This window comes from Falco rusticolus, chromosome 11 (genome assembly GCF_015220075.1).
Source record: "Falco rusticolus isolate bFalRus1 chromosome 11, bFalRus1.pri, whole genome shotgun sequence".
Classification (NCBI taxonomy): Eukaryota; Metazoa; Chordata; class Aves; order Falconiformes; family Falconidae; genus Falco; species Falco rusticolus.
In genome coordinates this window covers 1,104,937-1,124,012 of record NC_051197.1, presented here as the reverse complement: position 1 = coordinate 1,124,012, position 19,076 = coordinate 1,104,937, and the positions used below count along the sequence as shown (strand labels likewise).

The 19,076-nt window shown below is 45.1% G+C and overlaps 1 protein-coding gene across 2 annotated transcripts in view; it reads right to left on the bottom strand.

Moving 5' to 3' along the window:
• The window catches only part of NEGR1 (neuronal growth regulator 1), a 293,921-nt gene that overhangs the window by 77,928 nt on the left and 196,917 nt on the right, over positions 1-19,076 (bottom strand). For both annotated transcript variants that reach the window (XM_037404657.1, XM_037404659.1), the window contains exon 4: positions 12,904-13,035. In XM_037404657.1, coding sequence (XP_037260554.1) covers positions 12,904-13,035 — 132 coding nt within the window. The remainder of the gene's footprint in view (positions 1-12,903; positions 13,036-19,076) is intronic.

Below are 19,076 nucleotides of genomic sequence, written 5' to 3'. Positions count from 1 at the left end.
TAGTTTGGTTTTATTTGAGAAGAGGCAGAAAATACGTAGACAGCCAGCTTTATGAATTATAATGCCTGAAGAATGATGCTGGCAATTTTTCCTTTCTTCTGTGTCAACAGCGCTGCTTTGTTTTAAACTATAAAAGCAGAAATATTGCTTCTCAAAGCTCCCCTAGCTCAGATCTAGTGCCTACACACACTCGCTAATACCAGCCAAACTGCAGAAGTTATTAAAACCTAATTTAGCAATCTCACTAGGGGACAAACAAGTTGTAACAATATCATTACGGTCTTATCAGGGACTGGATGTTGTACTGAAATGCTGAGCGTAGTCAGGGTAGGAGCCGATGGGGACCATCGCTGCGCAGCGTCACAGCCGTACCCGTGCACTCGCAAGTTATGCTAAAGAGATTTCTTTTGCAGAACAATTTCAAAGCAGCAATGACTGCTGCTGGGGGAAAAAAAAAAAAAAAGAAATCAAGGGATGGAGAGCTTTGCAAGACTGGCACACTGTTCAGACTTGGCTTTTCATGACCCCAGCTGGTGTCACCAGCTGCACTCCAAACCCCTTTAGACTACCACCTCAAAGGCACCATGCCTGCAAGAGACAGGGAAGGCTAAGTCATAGACCAACAGCAAGAAGGAATACTACAATTACAAAGAGAAATATTGCTTTACAATGTGTTGACTATTACGAGAACTATTTTAAGTAATTGTTTTTGCTGAAGAGCAATCTGGGCAAGTGAACGCTCCTGGAAGCTGAAGAGCTCTCCATTAATTTTGGCTCTAGTTTGGAGTCTTACACAGCCTGCCGTATACTTCAAATTGCTTCTTGAAATGCATAAGCTCTTTAGAGGTGAGTCATCTCCTATTAAGACTTCAATTTTCCTGAACCATATTTTAGCTGGTATTTAAAGTGGGATCACCTGGAGGCTGAAGAGCTAGCAGTGGTTCAGAGTTGGGAGAAAGCGTTCCCTCCAGCAGGGCTGGCTCCCCAGCAGTGCTTTTCCTCAGCCACTACCACCATTCCCCTGCTTCGCATCCCATCAGGTTTGAGGGGGTTAACATCCCACCTCTGCAGACTACATGGAGCCCCCCATAGACCCTGCAGGGAGCCAGTGCTGCACCCTGGGAACCCAGCCCCAGCGAGAAGAGCTGCAAGAAAAGCAGCTTCACCAGAGATGAATGCACAGAGGTGTCCAGAATCTTACTGTGACCTTATTTTGACTTTCCAATGACAGCACAAGTGGAAAAGTACACAAAAGCTACAGAAGAAAACCCACATTATTTTTTTGTGTCCATTAACTCATGAGCTGGTGCCCACACTTTCAGCAGCAGTGACTGGAAGCCTTTACACTGTCTCTTTGCAACAACTATCAACAATATATTGCTGACAATATTTTTCACCAATATTAGGAGAGCAAGTCATGGGTGCTCTATTATTTGTAACAACACAGTCTCCCAGACATGCATAAACATAATGAACTATTTTTACTTGTATACCATAATTACACAATATGCAGACCTGTAACTACTGGCAGTGTGTAAATATGTGCAAATTTAGTACAGTTATTTTTATTTCAAGGACTTTTTTTTTTCTGGGGATGAGGAACAGAGATTACTTTCAAATGGGTAATCACGGCAGCCCTCAGAATTAACTACTGCAGAAGTGACAAATAATCAGCACCCATAGGCTTCTGAAACAATAACATCGAGATCTGAATAATAGAAACAATCTTTTAATAGCTAGGTCAGACACACCGCTTCCCAAGGGAACAGCGCTTGAGAAAGGATTTGTGCACACATGCGTTAAGAGCTCCCCACCTCCTCAAAGTGGTTCACAGATTGGTGTTGGAGACACTCGTCACACAGTAAAGAAAGAACCTGAGGTGTTTTTTGGTGTCCTAAACTCTCAATTTGCCTTTGCAGCCAAAAGCTGGGCCATTGCAGCAGCAATGCTGGTGTTAGGCTGGAGCATCATCTCCTCCCCCACTGCATCCTTGTCCCGCAGCCTCATATCCCACTGGTCAGCCTGAGACCTTTATGGAGAGAAGAGACAACCCACTTGACAGGCTGCTGTCCTTACGCATCTGCACCACACCACTGGCACACACAGGGTGCAGCCCACTACTCCCCCCCCCCCCAAAAAAAAAATAAAAAAAATCACTTGGCAAAGCGAAGTAGAGATTTTCTTTAAGATGAAAAATGTCCTCCTTATTAGTTGAAGAAATAGCTTGAGCACTAATACTCCAACTTCTTCAAATACAAGACCTCGTTTCATGTTGCCGAAGCCCTTGATTATGTGCTGTGGCAGCAGAATGCGATCTACATGAAGGAACATTATAATCAGTTTTGACATGTTTCAATATGAGCAATGTTTTTCTCAAATACACAGTAACTGCGCAGCAGTTTGCAGCACCTAATAGTAAACTATTACACCGCAGAAAGAAATCAATGTTAATTTAGAAGCCAAACTGTGCTTGAGTCAGAAACTTGAACTGTATTATTTTAATCTGACTTCTGAAATGTTAATAAAAATACCTGAAGGACATAAAATGACAAACATTATTTTCATAAGACGCTTCTTTCCCCACCAGTGAGGAGAAATATATTTTCTTCAAGTCACCTACATCCCTTCCCCACCACACCAATTGAGGTGGTTTTAAATACATGACCAGTTTTTATTGAACTGGTATAAGTTGTTTTTCAGCAAGTGTTACTATGAGATAGGACATCATATAACTCATACAAATGATCTCAGTGATGAGATTAGCTTGCAAATCAAGTAAATAAGGATTTAGTCCTAATGTTGACCAAACAGAATGAAGAAAGCCCCCAAAATAAGAAAATCCTAATGGATTACATTGTGCATGATCAAAAGCTCCATTTTACAGAGACTTCTTCAAAGATCTTTATCTTATGCAAAATCCACCTCCACAAACCGACAAAATCCTGTTCTTATTTGCACTAGTTTCACCTGAAATAATTTGCTAGCAGCTCCTTGTCCGGATGGCTGGACACAAAGACAAGCTCTGCTATTATTGACTTAAACCATGATCAAAGTTTTCATCTCCGCTGTGCTAGGACCTAATCTCCTGTAGCTAGAGTGGGTGGCTTTGTATTCTCATATATTTGACCCACCGATATAGAAACTAATTACACTGTTATTTCTCTGCTCTCGGCTGCGTATTATGTGCTGCAGGAAAAACGTCCTTCTCCATCGTTCCTCTGAAGGCCTTCCTATGTCTTTTTAATGAAATAGTAGCTCAGATGTAAAAGTTGTAACTACTGAACTAGAATATCCGTACAACACAAAGAATCTGATTTGTTTCCCGCCCCCCCCCCCCCCCCCCCCTCAGAATTAAGTTTAATATTTAACAATAAAGGTAAAGGAAAAGAGACAAGAGATGGTCTTGATGGACTAATACATGAACCTCCAAACCTGCATCACTGCTGACCTGCCCGCACATCCTTCAAGAAGTCACTGCACTGTCCCCCACTGGCACATCATGGAGCAGCACTGTTGTCACAGTTCAGAGGGCTAGCACAGCACTAACTTTGATCTTTTGCGACGGTTTTCAGACAAAGAATGTGAAGGGAGGACACCATTGATTACCCACGGCTGTGGCACGTGGGACAAAATGAGAGGGGGCCACTCCTCACAGCCTCCTTCCCAAAGAAACCAGCATAATTGCTGAGAATGGGGCAGGCTGAAGTCATGGTTTGGACCCAGCTTATGTCTGGCCAGGCTCGTCCCTCATGCTTGCAGACTGCCCCACCATGCAGGTCGGTGCTGTGCACCAGCTCTACCCTCACCCCCACGGCCCACACCGAGAAGGCTTGCACAGAGCAGGGGCACGTTCTGGAAAGCTCACACTGCAATAAACTCCACTGATCCATTAACAGAGTCACATATGAGCCGGTAGTCAGATTTCCAGGAGTCCCCAGTGTGACTAAGAAGCCAAAAATCACAGTTTTGAGTGGTAACCTGAGAATTTAGGAAAACATGTTTCACAGAAGCCAGTGAAACCACACTCTGGAGTGCTTTTAGCTTTGCAGAGCGTAACTGTGATCCTTCAGAAGGGTATTACGCAGTGCAGCCTTCCAAGGCTCTGCAACGTGTACCGCTCAAAGCCGGCGGTGGGAGCTGCAGCCGCTCAGTACCTGCACGTTGCTCTCCCTCATTACAATATTGGGAAATACTTCTTGATTAAAGAGAGACTGACCTACATGATGCCATTTTAAATGTGTGAAACTCAGCCAGATGGATAATATCAACCACTGCAACACCAAGAGAAGGCCTTTCTGTTCCACGGTCAAATATGAACATATGACTTCATCTCATGTGGGTGCAATTCTGTTTGAAGAGTTGACATTTCTGAATTTACTTGATATAGATGACAATGTAAAGAAAAGCAGTAACCACCTCACAGTTTTGTTCTTTCAGAGAACTGGTTTTAGCTGGTTTAAAAGAAAAAACTTTGTAACTGGATGGAAGCATGCTCACTGAGAGGAAACATTCATGATTAAGTTTCAGGTCCTCTAAGGGTGTGAGATACAGCACCCTTGGCACTGCAGTCATCACTGTAAACCCTGGGTACAACAGACAAGGGTGTTCCTTCTAGGGCTAGCTAACAAACAAACAATGCTTCAATAACAAAGACTCACACAAACACACACAACTGTCCAATACACTCTTCATGTTGGTTTAAAAAAATAATTTATTTTTTTTTAAAAAATTGCACTTGTGGATCAAAACACATCTATGCAGACTCACTGGTTTCTCCAACAAAAAGAGTCCTGGTCTCCTAAAGCCAATGCTGACCATAACTCCCAAGTCCTAAATTTAGTCAGGGATATTAATATAAATCTGCACATCTGTAGCTATTAAAAATTGAAATAATAAGAGCTATTTGTTTATGCTTAAACAGAATCCCCCCTCCACCCCTCTCTCATATTAGAAGAAAGTGGAAATTAAAACTGTCAATTGCTCTGAGCAATTTTATACTTGGTACCAAAGCAGAGGAGGACCGAGACCTTTGGAAAATACATAGCCTTGCGTTTTTGTTTAGTAATGCATTCATCTTGATTGAGAGATATTTTCTTCACTGAATCCAAAATAAAAAACCTTGCCAAGGAAATGTTTTTTGTGGGTCAGCAACAGTTCATAGCCGGACACTTTCTGGGGAAATAAAGTCACAATGATGTGTCCAGGTATTGGGAGCCCCAACAAACACTGAAATCCTATAATGCTTTTCCCCGGTAGGTGTAAGGTTACAGATATAATTAGGTTAGAGTGGCTTGTACAGTATGTCTGATTTCAAAGTAAAATCAGAGTATTATGCATAACATTATGCAAAGCGCCATAGCAACAGTAAGGCAGACTTCTAAGAAATGCTAATGAGATAAGCTGTTCTGCAAAAACCCTAACCTGTCCAAGCAAAAAACAAACACTTTACTTAAAATTCATACAAGAAACTCACACATTCCTCCTACAAAAAAAAACCAAACAAACCCACAGCACAAAATATCTTATCAAACCATCACAGCAGGAGGGGGGCACAAGGGCTGTATAGCAGACACCTTTTGTAACAGGTTCACTGCTCCTTGGAAACCCACACCCACAGGACTGACACCGCTCTGGCTGAAAACCAGTAGCAGGACTTGGATGCTGGAGCCTGGGAGGGCAGGCGGAGTCCAGAGTCCCACTGCTCTGGGCTTGAGCAGGACCAGCATGACCCAGGTGATGCTCCAAGCATGCAGACAGAGTCCGGAGGCAGAGGAATACTTGATGAAAGAAGAGGGGGAAAAAATTCCATCAAAACCCCAAACAAAAACCCACTTAGATGATTTACTGAAGAACATGAAACACATGCACAAAAAGGAAAGGGTAAAGGAGCCAGAATCATTCCAAACACAGAATTTGATGAATTCAGTGACCACAATTAATTGCTTCAGATTTCAATCTAAGACACAAGGAAAGCGTAATGTGGTGACTAGTTGAATAAACTAAAAGAAACCCAATTGGCCTAATAAACTTAAAAAATATATTCAAGAGCTGGATGAAGCAAATGCAGAACTACAATATTATTTCTGAAGTGGGGGCAAGTGCCTAACAGCCTTCACGAATGTCTTTCAGAAAAGGAGTGCACCAGGGAATTACAAGCCAGTGCATTTGTCTCCAATCTCCACCAAACCACTGTTCAAGTGATCAGAGATGTGAAGGAAGCTAAAGGTAACAAAAAGATGAGCCATCGCCAACACGTTTGTTAAGAACGGATTGGATCAGGTCATCAGCTCTGCCCGTAGCAGGGCACGGCAGTGGGTGCCACAGTAACCGCAGCATCTGCCCACAGCGGCCAGGCACAAGCGGCTGGGCTGGGCTGAAAGCTCCCGTCACCGGCGCGCTGCTGCCTGGCAGGCTGTGCTCACCGGGGTCACTCCTGGCCCTGCCACTGCTGGGGGGGTCAGAAATACCATTTCCGGAGATAAGAAGCCTGAAATAACCCTGATGAATTGAGTAAGTGGCCTGAAAACTGCATGAAACCCAGCAGGAATGAGTTCAACACTTAGGATTCATCATCTGGATGAATACAGCGAGAAGGCAGCTGTTTGGCGGAGTGACCAGGGCTGCCAGGGGTAAAACCCCTCTGAAGTGTCCTGCTGTCACAGGGAGAGAAGTCACGCAGCCAGATATATGAACAGACATCAAAAGTAATCCTTCCACATCCTTGGCTATCCAACAGCTCAGCTGGCATGTTAGCTCAAGTTTTAAATACCTTACTCGAGAAAGCCCTTCCCTAGCAGACACTGATCTATAGAAAAGAAACATTCAGCCAATCCTGTAGAAAACACGGTCCGAGAATAACGAAGAGATAAGTCTGGGCTGGCAAACATAAGGCGGCAAACACGGGGAGCGCAAGTCTGCTGCCTCCCAAGAGATGGGACGACAAGACTGACCTGTGCTCCCCTCCTCAGAGGACAGGTGAGGAACGGGCTTGTAGTTGTGCATAGCAGGTTCACATCAGGACTGTGAAAAACATCCCGTTAGGGGCTGCGACTGGAGTAGAGTACGTTGCCCATGGAGCTGCCATCACTGGAGACACCTTAGGGAGGGACTGGGCGAACATCGATCGGCAACACCGATCCGGGGGCTCCGCTTCCAAGGTTAATACAGTACCTATCATATTGGTCTGTTCGCTTCCATTTTCCTTTTTCAATATTTTCAAGATCTAATTGAAAACAGCTCTACAAAGGGATGCTGTTGCAAGCAGACATGGCTCAGTACATAAAGGTAACTCGAAATATGTTAGATTCCTTGTATTTGCTGTCTAGAAATTTGGCAGGTGAGCCTCCTTTTCTTAGACTGTGGCACACCGGAGGCAGGCCAACTGCTGCAGGCTGAGCCCAGGCTGCACTAGACAGCCTTTCCTTCAAAGCCACATGCCAGAAAAACTGCTTGGGAGTCCTGGCTCGGAAGCGAGGACCTGGCCTCCCTGCTGTGCTGCAGGAAGACCCCAAGACAGCCAATGCCACCGCCCCAGCAGGAACAGACCCCACCAGTGTTTCCCAGTGCCAGCTGGGCTTCCTCAGCACAGGAACTGTAATTTTCACCTCCCTGGTAGGCACCGATGAACCTGGCCTTCAATTTGCAGCATGATGGGGTTCACAAAGACTGAAATCAAATTATTGTCTTTTTAATTTCAACTGCATGGTTTTTTTCCTCTCCAAAGCCAAAGAATCTTAATTCAGTAACACCTGCAAATCCAGTTTTAACAGACCTGGGCGAGATACACTTATAGAAAACCAGACCCTTGGTGTATAGCGTCTGAAAAAAGGAATACTGCAGTACAGCTCCACTTTAAAAGTCTACATTTGCTATTTAATTTGGTAGCTGACAATTTTTCATAAATTAAAATAAATGCCAGTTTCATGAGGCACACATCCCATTCTTCATCATCACAGCATGGCCTCAGCACTTCTGGAGATTCTCACATTTAGCAGCTGCCTTTAATATATATACAGATACATGTGTGTGTGGCACTAATAAACCAGAAGAGAGTCAGCAAAGCTACAGTACCACATGGGTAGTTTCAGAGCAGCCTTCAGATGAGATATTAAAGTCTTGCTAATCCAGACACTAGCTCGTTCAAAGTGGGGTTCAATGTTGTCATCTATAAATCAGTATTTGCTTTATAAAATGTAATAGAAAATGCTAATAAGATTTACTTGTGAAATGAAATTGGATTATATCTTATCTATTTTACCTTGATTTGGTATAGTATTCCTTCTTCATAAATCAGCAGCTTCAATTTTTTTTCCATCCCCACCCCCCTCCCGCCCATCCCCTCTCAGAACTCAGGCAGACAAATGCACCACAGTCTTTCAGGCCACCATTTTTAAAGGGGAAATTATGGTGGACAGACATAAATTAAGTAGAAAACGTAGATTATACAACATGAAGCACTAAAGACACACCACACACCCCCCCCTCTCCGTAAAGTCATTAGAGTTATAATATATGCCGCAAGGCAGATAGCAAGCTGGTTGTTTATGTATGGTTGAAAGTTGCCCAGCCAAGAAACTTGAAATCCAGAAAGTAATTTAAACCTGGTAATTTTCTTGTACATGCTTGGATGACTGAACAACCGCTATATGCGATGAATATCCATATTCAAAATTATGCTTATATCCACTGTAACCGCTCAGGGCTCATTGATACATTCTATTAACTGGGCACAATAAAACCTTGATTTATTCTACAGTTATCAGGTCTGCAGTAAAGAACATTCCTTTTCATAACAGTGAAACAGTATTAAAAAATTGTCAGAAGCAGCAGTTAAGTGATCATATTCATGCAAATGTAGTGCTGCACCGTCATCGTTCTGTGTGCTGGAGACTGCGTGTCAGGACGCTGCTGTACGAGACATGGTGGAGGAACACTGTGATGAAACGGGGACTGCTGGGGCTCTGGGATGAAGCGATGCTGCCCATGCCCCAGCAGACTGTAAGGGTGCAAGAGCAGGAGCTGAAGTATAAGCCACACACGGTACTTCCAAGAGTATTGTCTATTGTGAGCACTGCAGGTGGGAGAGGAGACAGGCGTTTTGGGAAATTACAGGATCCCTGGAAGGCTACGGGAGGGTTCAGTGTCAGACACTGCTTCAGTGATGTGCCCTGAGGAACTGAGTGGGACTGGACTCGGGGTGGAGGCACCTGGCAGATGGGCACAGCACCCCTGCACGGAGCAGTCACACACCACCAGCGGGGTGCGGCAGGAGCAGCAGCGGCTGTGGAGCTGGTGCTGAGCCCATGCAGCGGGGTGCTTAAAATTAGTAAGTTCGCAAAACTGGAGAAAAATCATGGATTCGTTTAAGTTGGAAAAGACCTTTAGGATCATCAAGTCCATTAACTCAGCACTGCCAAGTCCACTGCTAAACCATGTACCCAGGGCCAAATAAAGGAATGGGATTTGTTTGGTGTTTTTTTGGTTTTGTCGTTTTTTTGTGTGTGTGTTTTGTTTTTTTTTTAAATGGGGTGTAAGGAGAAAGCCTTGCTCTTTGTTAGACAAATAAACTGGTATCTTAAAAGAAGAAACAGGACTGAAGGATATTTGACAGAGGAAACTGCCCAACCCAGGGTAACAAAAGGACCTGAAGGTTTCCTCTCTTATGTTTCTTTCATTATGATCTTTCCAGATTTAAACTTGGAAATAAATGTGATACAAATTTCTTGTAAATAGTAACTAGCAGAGAAACCACAGCTCTCCTAAATGGAATATTTAGCCTGTACTGATGAAAAGCTGTCCTGCCAGGCCAGCTCAACAGGCATAATTCTGCTGGTTTGATGGGACAGCACCCCTTTCTGAGCAGGGCTGCCAATGCTGCGGTGCTGGGATGCAAAACTCAGCCCAACAGCATCGGCCACCGCAGCACATCCCACCCACAGGGCGGATTATGGCAGGGCAAGCTCCCCCAGCATCGCCCAGCTCCCGTGCAACCCTCTCCTGAACACAAGAAGCCATTTTTCCGGCTGGCCAGAATGGATCAGCAGCAGCAGCAGGGAGCAGATGTGCCGAGTGCTTCTGCATTGTGCTTAACTGCCTAGGGGACAAATCCAAACAGAAGCGCATTAGCAATTAGCTGACTACAACAAATTGTTCATGTATACAAACTGTTTCATACTGTATCCAGACCGTACTTTTACATTGCTTCAATTTTATTTGCCCCCTCCTCCATTTTCTTCTGTAGTTTTAAGAAATACTGAAACAAACTCTCTGCATATCTCCAGGGCAGCCTGACTCCGACATAATCCCCTGTGCAGCCACACTGTGGCCAAGGACGCTTCCAGCTTAGCCCAGGTAGCTGAGTTGGGACAGAGGTCAGCTTGGGCACTTTATTCAAGTATTTATGGAGCTTGTTGGTTGATTTAGCAGCCTGTAACATGTTTCTCACTGCAGACAGAGGTACCCTTACACTGCGTGGCGCAGTCAAACCTGAGTGCCCTTGCTTGCGCCATGCAAAGAGCAGTAGGACCTGGGCCCATGCATCCTTCAACACAGACACACTGTTTCTCCCCTTTCTCCCTTGGCTTGCTGTTCAGGGAGTGCAAATCCCACCCCACCCACAACTCAGCCACTGCCGCTGGCCACACGGGAGTTGCTAGTCCCACTCCCAGCTGCCGCAGCCAGAGCTTTGCTTGCCACGCAGACCCATGGTGGTAGCTGGTGCACAGGCCAAGGGCTGCAGCAGGAATAAGCCACCACTGCTCAGCTTTACCTTCCCAGCACCATCAAAGTCAGTATTCCCCACCCACAAAGACATCTGACAGACTCAAAACTCATGTTAAGGATGCGATGAATTGAGGTCAGAAATCGTTCCAGCTTTGACATGACCCAGGGTGCAGGGCACATGGCAACAAGCCTATCAACTGCACATTGCATTTAAGCTGAAGTTTCAGCTCTGGCCAGTTAAGTTGATGCTTTTATCCAAACTAGGACTCATGTGCATGTAGATCCTGGCTCAGAAGGCAAGAGAGATTCCAAGGGTTTACCACATCCACTGTGCTCTTTTTTTACTTAAAAAATAAAACAAACCACACCAAAGCAACCACTAAGCAGGCTTACAAATTTTGCCCTTTCTATGAGCACTCAGAAAGCTCCCAAGGCAGCTAGTCTGACCCTTATTAAAATCCCCACGATACAAAATAATACAGACACAGTAATGGTTTTGCTAGAATTAGACTGAGCTCACCGTTCCTACTGCAAGTTATTTATCTAACACCACAAACCATTCTGAGTACAGCTTGTGTGAGAGGTGTCACCACAAAACACCCAGGGCACGCCTATGCAAATATCTGCACAACTTCTCTTATTGACAGTCTTCCATTAACAACATACTGTGCAAAAGATAATGATCATTTGTTCCATAGGACACCATTCGTTGTGCTTTTCCCTCCCACACATCCCTGGTTTTTAGAGCACTGCCTGCTTTTGGGAACTCTGCAAAGCTGATGTAGGTGGAAACATGTTGATGAGGGCAGAGCAGCAGTGAGAATGGTGATGGACTCCGCATGAGCCTGCTCGAACTGCTCTGCAGTTCAGGTGTTTGTCCTTGTGACTTGTAAAGTGACAACTGATGGTCACAGCACGTTACACCAGAGCCTCAGGACCTGCAGCCAGTGCCACCAGCCTGCGTGACCAAGCAGGACGGAAAGCTGCCAGCGAGACCCCGCATATGATCGAGCTATTCTATAAGTATTAGTGCTTTGATCCACCAAGTTCCAGGACAGCATGAACTACAAGTACCCTGGTGTCATGTAAATGAAGATAGTCTGGTCAGCTTTTGTTCGTGGGAACATCCCATAAGCTCCCAGTTAGCACAGCTAGCCCCATCAGTAGCCCCCCGGCAGCAAACCACCTTCCCTGCTCCACCCTCCAGCTCCACAGAGGCCGGGACAAGAGGCTTTGCTACCCCCAGCATGTCCATAAGGACAGGATCTGTGGAGGGGACACAAAGCTCACATCTCAAAAATCTGATGCCGGTAAAGATGCTGCAGCAATTGTCAGGCAAGGAACCGTTACAAATTACAAACTGGGTAACCGCAGTTAACCTAAGAAAATTCTTTGTTAGAATGAAAGATACAAGTTATTCCCATTTTCTCCCCATATTTTTTTTTTTTAACATTGGAGGGAAAATGAATGCCGTTCTGAATGTTTCATGTCATACCAAGTGCTAAACCAAATTCAGTCCCAGGCTGAAAACACCGCCTCAGTGTGAAATCCCAGGCGGCTGGACCCGACGGGCAATGGGCTACCTCAGCCGCTCCCGGCATTGCCCAGCGCCTGCTGGGAGCCCCGCGGCAGAGCCACGTGCCAGCACAGCCCTTCTGCCTTTGCAGCGGGGCAACTGCATGAAACAACTTGCTGCCTCTACTGGGAACATTTCACATCTCCATGGAGATTGATTACCCCCAATCACCCAAACAGAATTTCTGGAAGTTTCTCAGTTCCTCATATTACTGCACAACTGTGACAAATTAAATCAGAAACACTTCAGCCCAACAACCACAGCAGTCCTCAGAAGTTACTCAGATAATTACTCAAAAAATTACTCCAAAGCCTCAGTCCCAGCACCACAGCTCAGTGAGGCACCTGCTATAAAGCTCGTGCCAGCAGGCCAGCGCTACTGTCCCCCAGCAGACAACAGGAGGATTTGAACCTTAATCTCCTTTTACCTTCCTTTGGAGAGGCTAACACATACATCAAATAGCACAGGTCGTTTTGCTGCTGTAATACAAAACCCAAACATGCTACAGTTTCACCACAAGCAGCAGTTTGCTGCATTAGACTTTTCTTCTCAGCCGCATCCCTCTTCTCCATTGGATTTAGGGATTAAGAAACAACATGACTTACAGTTTACTGTGACTTTTACTTTTTTCACATCTGGAACTGAGACATCATTTTCTGCACTGCATTCATATTCCCCAGCCTGGTCTCTTGTAATTCCATAGATGTCCAGGTACTGTCCACTCTCAAAGGGCTTTGCTGAAATGAAATAATCAGAGAAAAAAATTACTGGATGCTGAGCACAAACCACCTGAAGCTCCACCAACATCCAACTAGCAGCTGGAGGGTTTTGCAGATAATTCACATCCAAAGGGGGGCATGCTTACTTGCTCAGAAAACCCAGCTCCAATGGGGCTGCAAACCCCCTCAAGCTCCTGAGACCAACTAAGGGTCCTCTCCTGCCCCACAGTTGAACTCAGCAGCCTCCAGATCCATGAGAGCACCTTCTCAAAAGGTACCCTCTCATGAGAGGGCTTCACAAAATATAAGGCACAGATGAGTCAAGACCTGCCTTAAGAGTCTTAGCACCCATCATTAGGGCTTATGGTTCACACCTGGGCAGAGAGCCGCCCCCAGCAATCAGCAGCAAAGCCAGCAGCCCAGCTGAAGGGGCACCTGGAGCAGCTAAGTCACCCTACTGCTGGGGGCCTCAGCATCAGCTTCCCACCACAGGTGTCCTCACTTCTCAGGGACCGTTTGACCTTGTAGCTGTATGTTAACCAGCTGGAAATGAAGGGTGGTAAACCTCATCACCTGGGGGTCCCTGTGCCCCGAGGCTGCCAAAGCTAGATGTGTCCTGGAGGGAACCAGTGGCTGATCGCCTCTAATGGGTGGCCATGGGTGCCAAATGGGTGGCTCATCCCATGTCCTACCCCTGGGAAAAAGCCCTTTCAGGTTTGCTCACCACATCACTCATTGCTTAAGTGTTGTGCCCTGATAAACATTTCATCATATTAATTAAAAATTAAATAATAGCTCTCCTTTCCTACAGGACCCAAACCCAAGAAGTAACATGCTCACTCAGTGTTTGCCTTGTTGCACAGGAGTAAGGACAGCCAGTGTGAGCGCTTAGGAAACAGGCAGAGGTCTGTCCGGTGTAAAATGGTACAAAGACTGAACTGGCATATTTCTATATGTGACTCCTTAGTGCGTTGCAACTGAAGGTATTAATTATTTTAGAGAGCAAGAACAATTATATGGTTCAAAAGCTAATTTATCTCCACTTGACATGGAGTCAGAGCACACAGGGAAATTTTTGTAGTTTTCTAAATCCCAGCACTTTTGCCTACTGTGGTTCCCACCCTGCAGTGAGCAGTTTGGTATTCTTCAGATGAAAACTGTTACCTGCTTCAAAGTTCATCTTTCTATATCTTTTGAGCAGTGCACTCTTGGTGGGGAGCAAATTAATTGTTTTACATTCCTCACAAGGCATTCGCCACATAAGAAACCAAAAAATGTTAAATATAACTTTTATCTTAAAACAAAACATCATAGCAGACACGACTACAGATGCTGGAAATTTTAAGCCTAAAGGTTAATAAGACTTGCTGAAAGTGTCGTCCCAGACAGACAAGATTTTAATTGACTATTAATAACTTTGCAACTTACAGAGCAATGAGGAAAATCTGAACTGGGTAGTGAGAACTAAGCAGAAGTATTATGTTCATGTCCATCACTGCAGTGAATTTCATTTGCTTATCTGTTCATGGATTAATGTTTTAAAGTGTGCAGGGTTCAAAACATCAATTATAACAGTGCATCGCTTAGCAAGATAGCACTCATTAATAAGCACAATACACCATGCCTGTCACGGGAAAGAGCCCCAAGTAAGCACTGGTTATGTAAAGTAGAAAGATAAGACTGAAATTGGAAAAACATTGTGAACTGAAGTGAACATTCATAAAATGCAATGAAATAATTTATGGCATATGAGAAATTGCATGAGAATGAATTTTTTTCTCTTCCATGTTGTTTGTAGGAATAAATTACAAAAAACGCCCACAACCCTTCCACAGACAATCCGGCCATTACTGTTCATATCGTGGCCCCCGTCCTGCTCCGCTTTGGCCAAGTTGAATCAATTTCTAGGAAGATGTTATTGCTGTTGCTTTGAACAGCAGCGCAGGATGCAAAGCCCTTGCCTGCCCCGGGGTGTCTGCCTGGCAAAGGAGAGACCTTCCAGCAAGCCTTCTGCTTTGTTTCTAACACCAAGAAAACTATATAAAATGCAGATTTTTCCTGTGTGTGAGGTTAAAAATTACTATTAAATGATGAGATTGTAACGCTCTCCAGTGTCAGTACTTCCCTGGGTATGTGGTATGCACCGAACTATTCTACACTGAATCCCGGGAATAATTTACGATATATCCTATTCCAGTTCCCAACATCAATCTGGAAAAAAAAAGAAAAAAAATGTATCTCGAACTGCCTAGAATTTCATAAAAATATTTATTTATGTTTTGATGTTAAGCAAAAAGCATCTTCTGCTTTAAACTTGTGGTTTAATGTAAACATAACCCATCAGGCAATACCCTGGTTCTTTGCCTCCCAGGTTTTGTGCCTGGCTACAGCATAAGCAACCCCAGCTCTCAGGGCTGACAAGCTGTCACCCGGCTGGCCGAAAACCAGCACCAGGAACAGTATCTGCAGGGAAAGCCAACGGGGGTCTGGGTGCTGGCACCAGCCAGCTTCGGGGCACTGCCGCGGACTGGGAGGGCAGCACAGCGCCGCACTGCAGCTCCAATGCATCAGCACTGCTGTCTGGAAACCTGGTGGGAGTTCCTACAATAATTCCTGTTAGAATCTTTTGCAAAAATGCCCATCAGCACTTTTCATAACCCTTGTATTTACAGGGGTCTAATGCGGAGCTATTAACCTAATTTATGCTTCAAAATACGCACGCATTTTTACAGTGCTGTAAACCCCGTATATTTTATGCAACTCACGTACGTGTCTGAAAATATTAAAATTAAGTCATGTCCCCAGAAATTTTGCATCCAGCTCACAGAAGAAAGCTTTTAGTAAATATGAGAGATAAATACTTTTCTTAGGGAATACACAGATACCATGTTTCATCTTTCCTATTCATCCGCACAGTACTTCATCTTCTTCAGCTTCGTTTTAGTTCTAGAGATTTCCCATGGCTGTGTGAGAGAACTTAAATCACGTTATGCGAAAGATATATGCGTAAGTATATGTAAGCGTATTTATGTTACATTGGGTGCACATCCGGCTCAAGGAAGGATATTCATAAGCAGCAGGGAGAACAAACTGTGGGTGAAGACACTGGTGAATGAGCCGAACTCCAGGAGACAGCTCAGTTTTCTCCCTGTTTCTCCTGCGATGTCTTGCCGCCTGGGGAGCCGTGCCTTGCTCTACCCTCCCGAGGACCATGTGCATCCTATGGCCCTGTCAAGCCACCAGAAACGTGTCTGGCTGCCTTTGCTGGCTACAGCCAAAAGGCTTATCAGACCTGGTACCTGAGAACAAGAAATCTGGAAGGTTCATTAGCACCAGTCCATCAGCCTGAGGTCATGTTAGTGGGAAAAAACTGTTGAATTAAAAGAAACATAAACATGAGTACCTCGTGTCCAAGGCCATTCCTGATGGGTTTTTCAGAAAATCTGTTAATTAGACTTACTGGTACACATAATGATATGTAAGTAATCTGCTCTGGATATCTTAGGTTACAAGACCAGGTTCTCCAGCCAGGAAGAAAAATGCCTGGGAAAGTGCGCTTGAACACCTGTTTGCTGCTACTGCCATGTGATATGATGCTTGGTAAATCATCACGCTTGTTATTCCTCAGGAGAGTACACAATTAAAACTGTGTTTTCTTACCACGCATATGGTACCTGGCATCAGGTGTAGCACACGTACACACTGCCATATGGACCAGTTCTTGAAGGCTTGGACGGATGAGTTTTGCAAGGGTAGCATTTTCCTCCCCTGGTGTTAAACATAAGTCAGTAAGAAGAAAAATCTGGTGCAAGTCCAGGGTAGCTCCAAAAAACTCTGCGGATTTCATCTGAGCCAAGGTTTTTGTTTTTTTCCTTATTCACTAGGATAATAAATACAGTATAGCCCCAGTTTATGAAATGTAAAACCTGTTCAGTGCCCAGGACTGGCTTTTATGACCCAATCTTTGAGATACCTCATCCTCCAGCAGAGCTTGAAGCCCCTGGTAGGGCTGGGAGTGTGGAGAGCCCGAGGCTGAGCTGATGCCAATCCTGGTCCATCACAGGCTCAGGACGTTTCGATGGTGCACACGAGAGACTGTGCAGAGCTGAGTGAACCGTCTCCCAGAAGAGGGGAGGCACAGAGATTCCAGCTCATCCTTATGTACACTGCCTTGATGATGAGAACTGGACTCAATGTGAGAGAATAGAAGGCGTCTCCAATGATGATACCATGATGATGCCATCTGGTTATCACCAGGTGCTTTAAGTAATCTGTGAGGTCCTTCTTGATCTCTGAGGCTGGGTTGGGGATACAGGATCAAGGGCACAAGGAGGCACCTTTCTTTCATGAAGATGAGTTGCTGTGGCATGCTGAGAGCAATCTGAAGTCTGAACAGTTGGATTCACCCAGAAAAATGATCTGAAGCCATTTCTACTGCTCATTATGGATTCTGGGTTTAAAGTTACACCCGATGCTGTAATTGAATAGTCCTCTCCAAGGAACTGCAGGCAATCTGAACAGCTCACTGTGTGCTAGGAGAATGGCCCTGTCACACTGGGGACCATTTAAACATCGATTGCTGAAGGCCATTTAGCTTCAGAGAAGCCACGCTCCACATTTGAAAAGAAAAACCAGATTAAATGTAAAGAAAAAAAATATATCCCAAACCGACTGATAAATTGAGGTCTGGAGGAGATCTCCCAGCTGACGACATGAAACAAGAAAAGCAAGTAGAGCAATTTTGTGAGAAAGGCATGCTGATGAGAGGAAAGAGATGTGAATATAGATTGACAAAGTTGAAAGTTTCAGACGATGGAGACAACAGGGTTACATCTATATGTGAGATATATAGGCCCGGAGACAAGCATTTGGAGAGCTGCCAATGTGCATGCTCATGGTGTGGGCAATGTAAATCTCAGCCAGTTATCAAGAGATGTTGTGTGTAGAGGGTAGAGGTTGGTGTTACAAGAGAAGTCATCACAGTTAGTTTTTCTCATTCTCTAAAGCTACATCAGTTCCTGTCCCTGCTCCGAACCACTGCCATGCTGCACTACGTGTCTGAGGTCCATAGGGTGATGCTGGTCTGGAGCAAGTCTGAATTTTCTATTTGCAGACTTCATGCCACAGAACACATGGTCAGTTCATGCTCCAGAATATGGACTGACTTTTCTAGATTTAGAAAATTTAAATATCTAGATTTAGATTAGATGTTAGGAAGAAATCCGTCACTGTGAAGATGGTGACACACTGGCCCAGGCTGCCCGGAGCAGCTGTGGGTGCCCCATCCCTGGCAGGGCTCAAGGCCAGGCTGGACGGGGCTGGGAGCAGCCTGGGCTGGGGGGGAGGGGTCCCTGCCCGTGGTGGGGGTTGGACTGGGTGGTCTTGGAAGGTCCCTCCAACCCAAATCATCTTGTGATTCTATGACTATTCTGCCTTGGCAGCTGCGTACTCGTATAAAGGAGAGCCAGCTCCATTTTAATACCTGAAGAGAGATACGGTCAACCAGGTGCAACTTTGGGAGAAAAAAAACCCACTGGAGATACCAGTTTGTCTGCATGTTATATCTTCTGGATATTTAGCTTCATGTATACCAGACTCCACTCTGATTTTTGCAGGTGTGCTCAGAACCCTGTGTGCCGGCAGAAGGCTGAGGTATGTAGGTGCAGCCTCCTGCAAATGTCGGGTTTTCCTCACTGGAAGACCACAGCCCGCGGCAGAAGGCCATCTCTGCACGGGGACATGCAAGGCCCTTCAGCAGGACGGGGTCTGCATGGGCCCCCTCTTACACACAGGCCACTGGGTCTTCTGCACCAAACAGCCAACATGAAAGGTCTGAAACAGCCTAAAAACCCTTTCTCTGCAAAACCAAAATTAAAACCATGGGGGGAAGAAAATCTTTTTAATAAGGAAAGCGACACGATTAAATCCCACTTGATCTGATTTATAACTCGTAGAACTTAATGTGGAGATTGGCTCTTGGGAAGGGGTAATTATTCCCAGCGAAGCCCCGTGCCTGTGGCGGCTGTCAGGAGAGACCTGGCCCCTGGCCAGGCTGCGGG